The following is a 15,968-nucleotide window of genomic DNA, read 5'->3' as shown; positions in this document are numbered from 1 at the left end:
TCTGACATCCTCAAAAGTTTTACCTCATGTTCAGAGCAGGGTAGACACATCCTCACGGTGGATTCAGCATTAACTCCTGGTGCCTGAGGCTGGTGATCTGTGCACCCCTGGTTACCCAACATCCTCCCTTTGCCAGTGCTGCCCTTGGGGATTCCTCTCAGATGTGGGGGAGGAGGGGCTTGTGCTCGCAGCCGGTGGGAGCACAAATCCAGCGGTGGGGCACTGATCCTTTTGGATCAGGAACTGCGATGGAAATGGAGCTCTGGGGCTCCATCCCTGCTCTCAGCACACAGCCATGATCTTGAGGGGTGGAGGGTTAACCTGGGAGGATTTGGCATCGATGCCAAGCTCAGATTAAGGAGTTGAAGACGTCACTTTCCATTATGGGAAAGGCTCCCAGATAGCCCCGAAGCTTTGGGTCCCAGGGATTAGCTCCCAGCAACTCAGCTCTGGCAAAGGGCAGGGCCTGTTGGCCCCAGGGTGATGAGGAGGGCTGGGAGCTGCTCCGAGGAGCATCTCCTGGGCACCAGGGACCACCATGTGGGAGCAGGTCAGGAGAGCCATGCTGAACCTGCTGTCCAGCACCTTTCTGCACTTCTGGAAATGGGTGCAGGCTTTCTGGGAGAAAAATGGCCTCTTGTCCATGTCGATGCTGTCAGTTGCTACTGGGTGCATCCTGGGATTCCTGTTGCGGGCACTGGAGCTGACGGATCTGGTAAGGCTGGCTGGGATGGGAATGGGAGTGAAGGGGATGGAGAGGGGCAGTCGGGGCATCCAGCTCTGGTGCTGGCAAGGTACCAACCCTGAGGGGCCCAGATGGGCAAAGCTTCCAGAGGAAAGGTTCCTGGCCCAAAAAAACCTCCTCTCAGGGCAGGTTTCTCCTTATAGCTTTTTTTGTCCCCCTTTTTTTTTTTTTTTTTTTTTTAACCGAAAAGCTGCTAGCAAATGCCAAAGCTGCAGGACAAATCTTGCCTCTCTCCAGTGGGAGTGACGGGCTCCAGGATGGACTGCATAGGGTTGAAGGAGCCTCCAGATGGGATGGGGATGGGAGAGAGGGAATGGATTCTTGGCTGCTGCATGCTGAGTAATTTCTGACCCCAACACAACCAGCAACTCTGGGAGCTGAGGGATAGATGAGCTCTTCCTGTTACTGTCCCCAGCTGCACCCAATGAGAGTTTCCACTCCCTGGAGAAGGTCCAGCAAACAAATATGGGGTTAATGGGGGGATGGGGAAGTTTCCAGCGGTCACTTTCCTCTGAGGATCCTTGGAGACCAACACAGTGGAGAAAATGCACCTAAAAGGTGTCTTGGCTCAGCACTCCCTAGGAGCACTGCACTGTGAAATGTCACCACATGGGAACCCACGTGGCTGTGGGGACATCTTGGCTGTGGCTCAGCCCCTGATCTTTGGCAGTGCTGACTGAGCCCAGGAGGGGGGATACAGCCCCAGGGAGAGCTCAGCTGGAACACCCCGGTGTCACCCACAAGGATGTCACAAAATCATCCCTGGGATGTCATTTCAATTACGCCCCTCAGCATCACCCCCTGCCGCAGGGATGATCTCATTAATTAATTAAAAATGAGCTCAGTCTCCCCGTGCCCTGCGCCCGTGAGCTCCTGGCAGCCTCCCACCCCGGGCTGGAGGCCACAGAGCTGGGGGGCTCCTGCCCCAGTTCATCCATCCTGGGCCCCAGTCCCACCCTGCCCTCTTCCCACAGCCTTTCATGTGGTCCCCAGGAGCCACTTCTCCCCGTTAGAGATTTTTATCCTAAAATCCCTGCTGCAGAAGAGGGGCTGAAGAAGCAGCTGGAAAGTGTTCCAAAGCTGAGAAACCCGCTGACAAAAGAGTGCTCAGATCTTTTATTACTCCTCACACCCAGCTGGACCCATCGCAGCTGCACCCCTCCATGGGGAAATGGGCTGAGTTTAGGGCACATGGGTGTCTGAGCACAGAGACAGTGGTGTGGAGAACTTATTTTAATAGTATGCCTTGGCATCCCTCAGAGGCTGGTGGTGTTGGTTACTTTAGAGTAACCAAAAGTACCTGCTTGGCTTGAGACCATCTCAGATTCATTCAGGGAAGGTGGATGGATGGATGGAACTCAGCAGCCCAAAGTATGGTGGATGGAGAGCTGGATGGGGAGATGGATGTTTTGTGGAGGTAGGGATGGGTTGGAGGGAGAAGGGTGATGGATGAAGGGATGGAGGTGGATGGAGGGACACTTTCAGACTCCTCACTCCCTTGGTCCTGGTTGTGGGATCTGGTCTTTGGGAGTCTCTCTCAGGGCAGCCCTTCCCCAAGCCCATGTGAGGAGTGTAGGGGGTGGATGGGTGGATGGATGGATGGATGACATGGGGTGGAAACTTCCCTCAGTGCACACAATGCTGCACCACCAAGAAGCTGGAGGCCTGGGCACTCCCTGAGCTCAGCTTTGCCCTTTGCAGCCATGCAAGTTCCCACCTTCTGCTGCTGGCACCAGCCTGTGCCCAACAGCTCTGGAGAATTTCAGCACATGCAGCTGAGACTCTGCTCCCCAATAATGAGGGTAACAACGTTCAGGAGAAGCCAGGTGTGGGGCTGTGGGGACTTCCCAAAGGAAGTTCTTGGGAGGGGACCAGCCTCACACACCCCTCTCTGGTTCACAGCCAATTTTCCCCTGTGGCCAGGATTTCCCATCCCTGCCTCAGCTCCTGGTGAGGGATGGCTGCCAGCTCCAAACCAGGCTCAGAGCTGGGGCTGGTTGGGAAAAAGACAAATGTATCAGGTTTAAGCCCTTAACTCATGATCAGCAGCCACTTCCCAGCTCTCACCTAACACAATGGCTCTGCCTTATGTGCAGGCAAAGCAGTATTTTTCCTTTCCTGGAGAGCTTCTTATGAGGATGTTGAAGATGCTGATCCTGCCCTTGATCACTTCCAGGTAAGACATTGTCTTCTGTTTCTGAAATATTATCTCTCCATCACGTTGAGGTGATCACCCCAAAACTGCCTGGAAAATAACCCCAGCCCCAAGCAACCAGGAGCATTCTCTGGCTTGGTGTCCATCTGATCCCATGATTTTCCAGCAATGGTCTGGGTCAAATCTTCATCTGGATTTGGTAGACACCTGCACCCAGGTCAGATACCTGCACTGCTGGGGTCTTTCCCTTCTTTTTGGGCCCAGACAGCTGGTGATGCCAGGACCATCCAGAAGAGGATGATGATGAGCAGCTGTTTAAACTCAAAGCAGATTTCCTTATTTAGAGGGTTTTAAGAAAGTTCAGGTAGAAACTGTAAATGTCTGTCAATGTTGTGTCCATGTTTGCAGCTCCCACTTTTGTCAGCCCAGCCTGATCTAGAAATAAGAAACAGAACCCAGAGAATCACACTCAAGTCTAAGCAAGGTCTTCAAAACCTGACAAAGATTTACTTATTTTAAACAATTGCTGGCACATGCTCATTAGAGGCAACCCAGGCAGTTAGTTCTTCATTCCTTTGAGGCCATGACATTTCGCTATTGTTTTTCAGAGTTTCCTTGCTGTCCCATTTGCCTTTAGCTGGGTTTTGGGAGCAGTGTGGTCTCTATCCTGGCCTTTTCAGTATCAGCTCTTGTAGAGCTGCTTTCTTTACCCTTCCAGTATCTCACCCTCCTTCCCTGATACGCTACCTGGGTTTTTCTTTGCTCTTGAGATGCTCTCAGCACTCCTCAATGATGCTGGGGCATCCCAGACTCTCCTGCCTGTGGGCATGAGGTCTGCACAGGGCTCTGAGAATTTTTTTTGCACGTTGAATTGAACCAGTTTTTTTTTCTTATTTCTTTACTGAAAGACAGTGAAGAGGCATCTTCCATCTGTGCACCATCCTAGAGGGGACCAGGTGTGCTCTGGATGGATTTGTTCAGGTTTGGGTCAGCTCTGAAGCTCCCCAAGCCTCACATTGGAAAACATCACCCACTTCTGCATTGCTTTGGTGGCCTCTTTTGAGCTTCCCAGGAATCTTTGTCCTCCTGGACACGTGGCTGCTGGAGGGAATCTGTGGGCTGGCCACCACCTCAACCACCCATCCCTTGTGTGTCCCCAGGGGTGGCATTCACCCTCACAGCCTCTCTTTCCATTCTGTCCCACCTGGGGGTCATCAGGACACTGATGGATGCTGCCACCAGGCTTGGCCAGAGCTCTGCAGAGCCCCAGGGGATCTGGAGCAGTGAAAACCAGGAACCAGCAGCTCAGTGGGGGTCTGCAGGCACAGGGGACACCCTGCAGCCCCCAAACACTCCTGTTTGCCCCTAGTGCCAGCACTGCCACCGACCAGCTCTCTCCTGTAATACCCTCTCTATTTTTAGTCCTGTTTTGTTCAGAAGTAGCTTATGGGCTACTTCTTAAGGAACCTTACGTGTACATGAAATCTGAACCAGCACCTCTCTCCTTGGGGGTGCCATCCATCCCCACCAGGGCTGTATAAACCTTACCAGTTCCTTCCTTTGGTGTCCTCAGTGACTCCTGGCAGCAGGGTAGGGTGTAGAAGGTTTAAGAGAACAGGAGAGCACACACAAAAGAGAAGTTTTAGTCACCATCAAAATACATTACGAATATTTACTTCTTATCCCTTGGAGAAAACAGAGAGCATGGCCAGACCTTGAAAAGGGACTCAGAAAGGTGGCTCCTGCCTTTTGCAGCTCAGCCTGGGTTGCCACAGCCCACCCTGGGAGTGAGATCCTGCAGGCAGAGGAATATGCAGGAGCTTGGTGATGCCCTTCAGCATTGGTTAAAAAGGTATCTTTGGAAAATTCTCTCCCACCTTGGAGATTTTGCCCATCAGATGCATCTTAGGCAGCTTTGGGAGCAGATGCTGATCATAATAATCTTTTCTGCTGCAGCCTCATGTCTGGGCTGGCCACCATGGACTCCAAGGCCTGTGGAAAGATGGGGTTAATCACCATCACCTACTACCTTTGGACAACCTTCTTGGCAGTGACTGTTGGGATCATCCTGGTGGTCAGCATACACCCTGGAGCAGCTGCCCAGAAGGATGACTACTCCGTGGGAAAAGTGGTGATGAGCTCTGCTGATGCTTTGCTGGATTTAATCCGGTACGTCCCAGGATTTCAGGAGAAGTCAAGGTTGATGCCCTTTCGCAGGGAAGACATCCCCACAAGGCACTGAGCTCTTGGGTAATACCTCAAGGGAAATGGGCAAAATGTTGGCCATGCTGAGCAGCCACCAGGACCTCTGAGCCCAGCAAGGGGGGTTCATTTCCCCTCACCCATTTGCTCTGGCCACCCTCTTGCTCTCCTCTCAGATCTACCTGGGGTGCAGCAGCAGAGAGCAGAGGAAGTTTTAAACTCCCTGCAAAGCTCCACGGTTCTCCCCCTGCAGCTCCTGGGGCTTTGCAAGGTGAAAATGAGCAGGAACTGGGGCAGAGTGGGATTAAAGGGAGGGTTAACTGGGGAGGGGATGCAGCAGGGACCCAGGGGCTGGGGGAGAATGTCCATTTCTGGAGGTGTTTGATTGCCTGGACAAAGCTCCAAGCATCCTGCTCCAGCTCTGCAGTCCTGCTCTGAGCAGGGAGCTGGAGGTGGCGGATGCCTTCCCTGCCATCGTGGTGTCACCCTCAGCTTGCATGGAGGACATCAACCTGGTGCTGGCTGTCACAGTCCCCCTCTTGACCTCTTTCTCACCAGAGGTGCTTCCCAGGTTGTTCCCTATATTCTCCTGACATGCTTTAACCCCTGCACCATTGCTCTCTTCCAGAAACATGTTTCCTTCCAACCTCATCGAAGCTTCCTTCCAGCAGGTGAGTTCCCCAGCTCCACCTCTCCGGGCACCCAGGATGGTGCCCAGCTCCAGCTCTCCCTCTCTCGGTTCTCTTCCCCATCCATGGCCTGGACATCAGCCCCTTCCCTCCCCTCTGCCCCTCTCCCCACCCTGCCTCTGTTCCCTGCTCACCCCAGGGCGGGCACCCAAAGGTGGGAGTGTGCTGGTGGGGGCACAGGGACAGTGTCCCTCCCAGGGACACTCCTGCCTGCCTGGGTGGGTTCCTCTACAACATCTCTCAGCCCCTGCTCTGCTTTTGGTGGCTTCTCAGCCCCTGGTATGGGGGGGCTGGAGGCAGAGAGGTCTGGGCTGAGAGTTCTTGTGTCAAGTTCTGGGCCCCTCAGCTCAGGAAGGAGATTGAGGTGCTGGAGCAGGTCCAGAGCAGAGCAAGGAGGCTGTGAAGGGATCCAGCACAAGTCCTGTGAGGAAGGGCTGAGGGAGCTGGGGGTGTTGAGGCTGGAGAAGAGGAGGCTCAGGGGAGACCTCATCACTCTCTACAACTCCCTGAAAGGAGGTTGGAGCCAGGGGGGGGTTGGGCTCTGCTCCATCAGTCAGACAAGAGGCTATGGGCTTCAGCTCTGCCAGGGGAGGTGTAGGTTGGATATTACAAAAAAATTATTTCCAGAGGGAGTGATGAGGCATTGGAATGGGCTGCCCAGGGAGGGGGTGGATTCTCCATCCCTGGAGGTTTTTAAGAAGAGACTGAATGTGGCTCTGAGTGCTGTGGGCTGGGAACCACGGGGGGAAGTGGATCAAGCTCAGTGATGGCTTTGCCTCTGTGTTGAGGGCAGGATGGAGCCCCTTGCCAGAAGGACACCAGCCTCACTGCTTTGCTTTTGTTCCAGTACCGAACGGTTATTGTCCCAGTGGTGAAGTCTCCCAAAGGCTTTCCAAAGATCCCAGGGAAAGCTTTCAGCTTTATTTACTTTGCACCTGATGATGAAAACCCTGAAATTCATCGACCTGTGTTCCTGGAGCTGACACCAGCACCTGAGATGACCTACAGGACCCTGCCTGGCAGCAGCAACGAGATGAACGTCTTGGGAATTGTCATCTTCTCAGCAACCATAGGTACCTGCTCACAGCAATGACTGGTACCTGCTCAGAGCAAGGATTGGTACCTGCTCAGGGCAAGGATTGGTACCTGCTCACAGAGACCAGGGCACTCCTGCCCGGCTGTGTGGTGGTGGTGCCAGCCCAGGGTGGTCACTGCTGTGGCCACTGTGCTGTACCAGGAGGTAGGGATGCTCAGAGGAATGAGGTTATTTTTAGTGATTTTAGCACCCCACAGAGTTTGTCCCAACCCCCTCATCGGTACCACCCATAGCAGAGCTCAGAGAAGGTGTTAGGCACTGAGCCCAATCACGGGTCCTGAGGGTTTTCAAGTAATCCCATAGGCTGAAGGGCTTTTTGTGAATTCTACTGAAGTGAGTTTTTGTTCTTGTATAGACTACCTGGGTCACAGCTCGTTACAAATAGTCCAAAACCCTCAGGCCCTCAGTGTCCAAACTCCCTGAGCAGGCAGTGGGTGAACACTGGGTCAAGCTTAGGGACTGTCACAAAATGGATGGAAATTTATAGCAGGACTTTCTGAGAAGGGAGAGAAAGCTTCCTGTGCTCAACAGGAGCAAACCCACAGGGACAAGGTGCCTGGCAGCAGTTTCAGGCAGAAAGAAGCAGCAGAAATTGGATGGAGAAAACATGGACAAGAGATGCAGAGGAAGGAGGTTTAAAGGTGAGAAAGTCACAGACTCAGAATGGTTTGGATTGGAGGACACCTTTGGAGGGCATCTTGTCCAAACCCCTGCAGTGAGCAAGGACATCTTCAATCAGATCAGGTCACTCAGAGCCCCATCCAAGCTGATGTGGAATGTTTCCAGGGATGGGATTATCTACCACCCCTCTGGGCAACCTGGGCCAGTGTCTCACCACCCTCACTGTAAAAAATTTCTTCCTTTTATCTCCTCTGAATCTCCCTTCTTTTAGTTTAAAACCATCACCCTTTTTCCTATCACCTATACCCCATTACAGCTTGGAAAGGGAAGGAGGAACTCAGAGCTGACCCCAGGTGGGAGGCAGAAGGGCCCAGGGTGCAAGGCCAGGTGAGAAAGGGAGGGAGAGATCGATTGGGAGAGAAAAGAGTAGGAGGTGATGAGCGTGGGGGCAGGATTATGTGCAGATTAAGAGATGAGGAAAAGAAGCTTGATTTTAGTGTACAAGGAACCGAAAAGCCAATTAGAGGATTTGGGGGGTGGAGGTGGTGTAGCCAGGACAGCCCTGGAGCTGCTGCCAGAGCCAGGGGAGTGCAAGAAGTTTTGGAGACTACGACACAGAGAGTGCCTGGGGGAGATGGGGCAGAGACAGAGCCACCCTGAGACCCTCACAGATCAAGGAGATGCCCTCTACAGCACAGCCCTGCCCAGTGGCCACCACCACCCTCAGAGCAGATGCTCAGGGAACACACCGAGCTCCTGCCCCCAGGAAACCTCCTCTCCTCCAGCCCAGCCAAACCAGGGAGGAGAAGCTGCTTTTCTCCTCTGAGATTACCACCCCCTGCCCTGCCAGCGTGGGTGTGAGGATCAGCACAGAGCCAGGACATGCTGGGAGGTCACCTGCACCCACCCTGGGCACCCAGCTGGCATTGGAGAGGGTGGGTGGGAGTTCCAGGGAGGCACAGACTGAGAGCACATCACCTGCCCCAGGGGCACATTCACCACCCACAGGGAGCATTACCCCTGAGGAGAGGCTGAAGGAAAGGGACTGGCCTGGCAGAGGACAGGATAGGGACAGGGAATGCTCTGCCCCATGCCTGGGAAAGGGGATCAGCTCCTCCTTCCATCCAGGCAGGCAGGGGTGGTGGGAGATGGTTGGGATCTCAGCAAAGGGGTTGTGTCCAATACCAAAATGAGGGAGTCTGTGGGACTTGAGACCAAGGCATCCATGCAGCACCCACTGGATACCCAGAGTGGCTCTGCTGGGGATGAAAACCCTGCACAGACACCACAGCTCCAGAGATCACTGACACAGAGCATCTCCAGGTGTCACCATTGCCTTTGATATCCAGAAAAGGGCAGAGATTTAAAGTTGCCTGAAGGAAGCTGGGGAATCTTTTCCATATCATCTGTCTGTAGGACCTGCAGAGAAATTTATTTCTGTCAAAGCAGCTGTTGTGGCCACCAAATCTTGGATTAATATCCACAAAGCTGAGATTTAAGCATGTCAAGGCTCATCTAATTTCCTGAAGTCCTGGAAAAGATGACCACAGTTCACCTCTCTTCTGTGCAAGCCCAGAGATCCAAATACCTGTCAATGGTCTCCAGATGACAAGACAAGATCCTGGCTACATTCTTCTTTTCTGAGATAAAGCAGCCAGTTTAAAAGTGCTTCAGCTTAAATTTAGCTTAAATTCAGCTAAATCAACCAAACAAACCCATTTTCATTTATAGAGCTTCATTATTATTATTGTAGTACCTAATAGCAAAAAGACAGCTTATCCACCTCAAGAAGTGACTCTTCCAGTACTGAGCAGCAGTTAAGAGTTTATCAGGTATCTGTGCAGCCCAAATCCTGGATTTGGGCTTGGTGGGCTTTTTCTAAGAGAAGGACAGATATTTGTAATTGCTTGGAGCAGAGGATTACTGTCACCTGTAAGAGCATGTGGAAATCTGTACCAAGCCTGAGGCTGCCCAGTGAAACCCATCCTGTGGCCTCAGGACACTGGGCATGGCCCATGGGTGCTCCTCAAGGTGCTGATGAGTAACACAAACCCTGTGCTTGGTTTCAGGACTTCTCCTGGGAAAAATGGGTGAGCGAGGAGCTCCGCTGGTTAATGTGTGCCAGTGTCTGAATGAAGCAGTCATGAAAATTGTCTCAATGGCAGTTTGGTAAATCTGTTTTTTGATTGATTCAGTTACTTTTCTTACCTGCTCTCTCGTGGCAATGCCAGCCACACATCTGCAAGTATCTGCTGTGAGGGCTGGGTTTATTTTTGTGTGGCTGTCCCACACAGAACAAACCCTGTCGTGACTGTCCTGCAGTGCTGCAATGATTGCTGCATCCTCATAAATAATTTTTCTGCTGATTCTTTGCAGGTACTTCCCCTTTGGCATTGTGTTTCTCATTGCTGGAAAGATCCTGGAGATGGAAGATCCAGCGGTTATCGGGCAGAAGCTGGGGCTCTATGCCATTACAGTGGTGTCAGGGCTTGCCATCCATGGACTTGTCCTCTTACCTCTGCTTTTTGTGCTCATCACCAGGAAAAACCCCTTTGCCTTCATCCAGGGAATACTGCAAGCCTTGCTGATTGCCCTGGCTACATCTTCCAGGTACGAAATGCACTGAAACAGTCCAGAAGGCAACTGGTGCCTTCAAGGGAAATGTGGCTGTGTGCACAGCTAGAAAAAGTATAATTCAGCCAAAGAAAACTTACGTTCCAGCACTATTTGAAAGGAGATCACTTCCAGTTTTAGTAGGAAGTGGGATGCTGGGCACTGCCCTGGGCTTCAGCTGGGAGAGTACCCCTGGCTCTCCTGATCTCCCTCTCATGGGATTTTCCCAGAGTGAAGCAGCAATGTTTGGGCTTCCGTGTGCTTCTTTTAACTGCTGCAGCCTGTTTGCTTCCAAAGAATTCAGAACAAGATTATTGTAGGTGCTTTATAAACAGCACAGGGTTATGCTCCTGGGTTTCAATTGAAAACATCAAAAGTCCTTCTGAATACTTAACTGAAAATCTTAAATCAAATCCCCTGTATCCCAAATTCTTTCAAATAAAAGTTTTGGTCTACTTTGATAAGATTTTATAATTTTACATCATTTTAATCTCTTTTAATTTTAAAATTTTTCTTTATAACAATGAAGAAGTTTTACATCAGGAAGTACAGCTCTCTGAAGACATGCAAATTCGAACATTTTTCTTAAAAAAGCATTTGACTAGGCAAAGGGCTTTTCTGGCCCTTCTAATGTTCCTTCACATTTAAACCACCTGGGACTGTCCTTCCCTCCCCCAGTGCAAGTCTCTGCTGTTACTACCTGATCTCCTGCACTTTGGTTCTGGGCTCTGTCTCACCGGGCTCCAGCTGCAGAGATGTTTGCAGTGGAAGCCTCAGCTCTACCTCCCCAGCTCTGTGCAAAAAAGCACCCCCTGGCCCCAAGGACCTATCACAATCCCACTGATTTCTTTTCCATGTTTGGTTCCTGTCTTCCATTCAGTCTTCTTCCACATGTTTACTCTGACTCCTGCAGAGCAGCTCAGATCTTCGTCCTAGACAGAAAAAAGAGAGAAAAGTCACAGAACCACAGAACCATTCTGCTTGGAAAAGATCTTTAGGATCACCAAGTCCAACCATCACCTCAGCACTGCAGATGCTCCTCCTGTGTGCAGGGAGGAGGCCAACGGGGTCTGGCTGGACCTGGCCCCAGTCCTGATTTCTGAGGGGCTGCAGGACCCACATAGGGCCAAAAAGCTTTGTTGTTTTTGGCCAACAAAGCTGGAACTGTCACACAGAAGTGTTTTCTCCTCAGCCAGCAGCTAACTGACTCCTTGGCTAATTGTGTCTCTTCCCCAGGTAGTGCAAGCTAAAGCAGGACAGCAAAGCAATTTGTAGAATGCTGCTGATGCACTAACCTCTGTTTCTGTCCTGTTAGGTTGGTTCCTGTTTATGAAGGTCAATGAAACAATGGAGGCAATTACTGACCATTTCTTGTTCTGCAGCTCAGCAACCTTGCCCATCACCCTGAAGTGTCTCCTGGAAAACAATGGGATAGACAGACGAGTGGCACGATTTGTCCTCCCCGTTGGTGCCACCATCAACATGGATGGCACAGCTCTGTACGAAGCGGTCGCTGCCATCTTCATCGCCCAGGTCAATGAATATGACCTGGATTTGGGACAAATTATAACAATAAGGTAAATGTTTCTTTGCAGCATCTGAATTACTTCTCTCTATTTATAGAATCATAGAATGGTTTGGAAGGGACCTTAAAGATCATAAAGATCCAACCCCCCTGCATGGGCAGGGACACCTCCCACCAGCCCAGGTTGCACAAGGCTTCATCCAACCTGGCCTTAAACACTTCCAGGGATGGAGCATCAACAATCTCCCTAGGCAACCTATTCCAGTGTCTCACTACCCTCACAGTGAAGAATTTTTTCCTAACACTCTTTCAGTTTGAAACTTTTACCCCTTCACCTTCTCTGGCAAAAAGCCACACCCCAGCTTTCCTGTGGGCTCCCTTCATCCACTGAAAGGTGCTTGAAGGTCTCCCCAGAGCCTTTTCTTCTCCAGGCTGAACAGCCCCAACTCTCTCAGCCTATCATATTTGTAGACATCATAGCAATCTCTCAGTCTTTTCCCCTTTGGCAGAGATCTTGCTCCTGCACAGAATGAAGCCTGCTGGAAAGCTGAGGAGCAGGGAAAAGTGGCTGTGCACTTACAAACCTGCTGCACAGTCATAGTCCTTGCCAGGGAAAAACCCAACAGCAAGGCATGAGGATAGCACCTGCAGTGCAGATCAATCACCATAGCACAGAAGGGGCTGTGCAGGTGTCATTTCAGGAATGGAACAGCCTCAGTTTACAAGCAGGGAAATAAAGCACTAATCCAGATAAATAAGTATAGTTGGAAATATTTAGCAATTTTATGCAGGGACCACCTGCACTGGAACAGAGGTTGTGTGCAAGCACAAAGACAAGAGCAGCTGCTGCAAACCCCCAGCCATGGTGTGGATGGGCAGAGGTTCAGGAGAGCAGCAGGAGGCAAAGATCCAATCCAATCCTCCCATACAGAAATAACCTTACCATGAAAACATGCTTAAGCTTTTTCTTCCCCCCCCAAAAAACACCCCAGTAACTGTGCAGCCACCTTCTCTTTGCAGCATAACAGCAACAGCAGCAAGCATCGGGGCAGCTGGGATCCCCCAGTCCGGGCTGGTGACCATGGTCATTGTGCTGACTTCTGTGGGGCTGCCAACTGAAGACATCACACTGATCGTTGCTGTGGACTGGGCTCTGTAAGTCCCTTCCAGACATGATGCCATGGGGAGAGCCAAGGGAGAATCCCCAGTGCTGTGGGTGAAGCAGCTCTCACAGAGGCAAACAGAGATTTAAGGATCACAGAACATGTGTGGGATTCTTCATTTTCCAATTATTTGCTTGAAGTAGCCCATAACTATAGCAAACAGCCTCCTAAAGGAGGGTTTGGCTTGGCAGGTTTCTGTTGGGAGGTGCCCATCACTGCCTGGTGCCTCATTCAGGACTGCACATGGAAAATGTGGTGGTGCTTTACAGCCACCCTGAGAGGGTCCCCAGTTTGAAATACCAGCTTGCCCTGATCTTTTATTTAAATTCCCACCCAATTGTACAACACATTTCTCTCAAATAAGTAACAAAATCTATCTTTCTGAAAAATGTATATATTTGTACTTTTAGGAGATCCAAAGAATGCTACTTTCCTCCCTAGCAAGAGGTAGAAAAGGAGGAGAGTGGGTGCATAGTCTTGTTGTCATGAAGCATCACTGCCTAAGGCTGCTAATGCAATTCCTAGATACACCTCAAGACTTGATATTCTTCTCTAAGCTGTCACTCTTCACCACTCTGTGAATAAAGGGGGATTGACAGCATTAGAGTCAAAGATAAGCAGTGGATGGTACAGTGGTTTTTTTGTGGAACGTTATCCCCAGAAGAGGATGAGATTGGTAAGGTCAGGTGAAAGGTACCTCCCATCACTCAAGGAGAAATTAGCCACAAAGATGCTACAACAAGAGAGCAACAAAAGGAGTGGAAACTTTTAATTGTTTGGGGGGAAAAAAAGGTGATTTCCAGGGAACAAAACTCAAGTCTGAGAAACCAATAACAAAGCAGAAACCACCAGTGTTATTTACAACACGTGCTCACCCAGTTTTTCTATTTCTGAAATTAGGGTGCTTTCACAATTAAAAAATAGAAAGTAGACAGAAATAATGTCACATCAAAACAGTTAGAAGGTGCAGTAACCACAGTTAGAAGTTGGTTCCATACCAAATCATAGAAGAAAGTGAGGTGGTTCTTTAACAGATGTAGCAATTGCAGCTTGCATGTAATGAGCAGCTTCTCTCTCAGACCCACATCACTAGAACTAAAATATCACTGGAGTTTTTAAAAGTCAGGATGACATTCTCCAAGGACTGCAGCCAACACCACAGAAGTCTATCATCCAACCAGACTGTTTTAATTTTGATGGATGAAGACCAGGTTGATCTGGAAACCAGCTGAAGCTCAGTTACATTTGTCACCCAAAAAAATGAAGTCAAACATCTACAGCTTGTGAAATGTGTTGTTCTAAAGTACTGAGATAAAAATGAAACAAATGAGCTAGGAGAAAAAAACCAACAGATGCTGACTGGTACATCACTGGTTGCTTATTTGTCCTTCACAGCCACCCTGGACAGAGAGTAAACAGCATCACCTGCCCTGGCTGCTTTTTTCTCTTTTACAGAAAAGGAAGTTTAACTTTTCAGGTGAAACTTGTAAAATCAGAACACGAGTCCCATCTTTGCAGGGTCCCCAGTCCCATCACCTGCCCCACTGTGTGGGCACGCTCACTGCTGTGAGAAGTGTAGGATGAACAAGAGAAGTGCTGTGCCTGGATAAAAAAAGATTTTCATAGAATCAGACTGGGTTGGTTGGAAGGGACCCTAAAGCTCATCTCATTCCAATGCTCCTGCGTGGGCAGGGACACCTCCCACCAAACCAGGTTGCTCCAAGCCCCACGATGCATCTCAAGGAGTTTCATGACTCAGTAAGGCAGCTCACTCCCACATGGAGCAAAAATGATGAGGCTGCATCAGTTTGGGAAGTAGCACAGGTCTGAGCACTGAGGAGACGAACACGAGGAGAGCAAAGCAGGCCCGTGGCCTTCATGGTGCTGGGCTCATGCAAACATCACACCCACCATTTTCTCTCTGTTTTTGCAAGACCAATACTGCTCTTGTCTCCACCTGCAATTAGCACATTGGTAGCAACGTTAGGGATGGAGGCTGACGTTTCAAAGCCCTAAAAACCCTGGGCACATTGGCTGTGCCCAGCAACTGCATCATCATGGCTCTCTCTCATCTAGGGATCGGTTTCGAACCATGACCAACGTCCTTGGGGATGCTCTGGCTGCTGGCATCATCGCCCATGTCTGTGAGAAAGACTTTGCCCCCAAGCCTCCCATGGTATGTACAGCTTGGGAGAATGGGGAAGGCAGGAGATCCAATGACTGCACAGGCACAATGCATCTGCTTGCTTAAGAAATTAAAATTGTATGGTTTTTTTGGTTTTTTTCTTTTTTGCAGCAAGATCCAGCAAGCAACACAGATAAATACCCTTCTGTGGAGGCCCATCATCTGCATCCCAAAGATAGCATGATTGAAATTATTGAAGAAAGTTTGTTGGAAACTGGAGCTCATTATAACATCTGTCAGGTGTAGATCACAGCATTCCTGCTCCCAGGAATGGGATCTTGGTGCTAACAGACACTGTGGATGTCATATATGGATGCTCTGTGAGATAAAAGCCTTACTTGGCACAAAAAGTGGAAAAATCCTCTCAATCCCTTGAAGCCTGAGGGACTTTCCAGGAAACAACCAACCAGCATGGCCAGGGGAAGGGACCCAACTTCTCCTTGCAACCAGGGATCTGGCTGTGAGCTGCTGCCCAGCCTGGAAGGCTTTATGCCTCACATTTTTTCAAGCCTGGTTCCTTCCAAAGGTTAGGGAGGTCAACAGATATTAGAAAACTGGAACTGGAGTAGATGAGAAAGCAGGAGAGATGGGACAAAAATCCACCACCTGAGCTCAGCAGCCCCAGTCTGTTGGCCAGGCTGCATGTGGTAAGGTTTTCTTCTCTGTATGAAAGAGATTAATTTTTTATAAAACCATTGCTTTATTTTTATTACTATGTTTTCATCTAAAACCTAAAATTAAGTGAATTTTTGTCTAGATCTCTGAATCCAAGGTGGAGATAACTGGATTTCCCAGCTGTTATACAAGACAGAATATCTGAGTGAAGGCTTTTCCCCAGCATGGGCAGTGAGGTTCAGGGAGGGCAGGACCAGCTCTGCTCCTGTTTTCAGGGGTCTGACTAGCCCAATCTGCAACTGTGTTGATTTTCCCAGCTACAGAACTGTCCCTAAGTTCAAATTCCAGTTACAGCCTTA

The 15,968-nt window shown here is 50.0% G+C and overlaps 1 protein-coding gene and 1 long non-coding RNA gene across 4 annotated transcripts; one reads left to right on the top strand and one right to left on the bottom strand.

Annotated features, from left to right (window-relative positions):
- The first annotated feature begins 21 nt into the window (after positions 1 to 21).
- On the top strand, positions 22 to 15,884 carry LOC139788113 (excitatory amino acid transporter 5-like). 3 transcript variants are annotated; one of them, XM_071727710.1, is made up of 11 exons: positions 26 to 715; positions 2,842 to 2,921; positions 4,857 to 5,069; positions 5,731 to 5,773; positions 6,639 to 6,864; positions 9,578 to 9,677; positions 9,885 to 10,118; positions 11,504 to 11,698; positions 12,667 to 12,801; positions 14,886 to 14,985; positions 15,106 to 15,884. In XM_071727710.1, exons 1-11 carry the CDS (start codon positions 539 to 541, stop codon positions 15,238 to 15,240), a joined length of 1,638 nt encoding a protein of 545 aa, XP_071583811.1. In that variant the 5' UTR covers positions 26 to 538; the 3' UTR covers positions 15,241 to 15,884. The 3 variants fall into 3 exon arrangements, with proteins under 3 accessions (XP_071583812.1, XP_071583811.1, XP_071583813.1); XM_071727711.1 differs by lacking the exon at positions 14,886 to 14,985 and having other exon boundaries at positions 22 to 715; XM_071727712.1 differs by lacking the exons at positions 26 to 715; positions 2,842 to 2,921 and adding an exon at positions 4,679 to 4,752.
- On the bottom strand, positions 10,567 to 11,536 carry LOC139788114 (uncharacterized). The gene is made up of 2 exons (XR_011722773.1): positions 11,417 to 11,536; positions 10,567 to 11,053 (listed from the first exon to the last, which is right to left on the bottom strand). It is a non-coding gene; the product is annotated as an uncharacterized lncRNA (long non-coding RNA).
- Positions 15,885 to 15,968: the final 84 nt, after the last annotated feature.

Source organism: Heliangelus exortis, chromosome 28 (assembly GCF_036169615.1).
Source record: "Heliangelus exortis chromosome 28, bHelExo1.hap1, whole genome shotgun sequence".
NCBI lineage: Eukaryota > Metazoa > Chordata > Aves > Apodiformes > Trochilidae > Heliangelus > Heliangelus exortis.
Note: the sequence above shows the minus strand (reverse complement) of the source record. Positions and strands in the feature narration are given on the sequence as shown.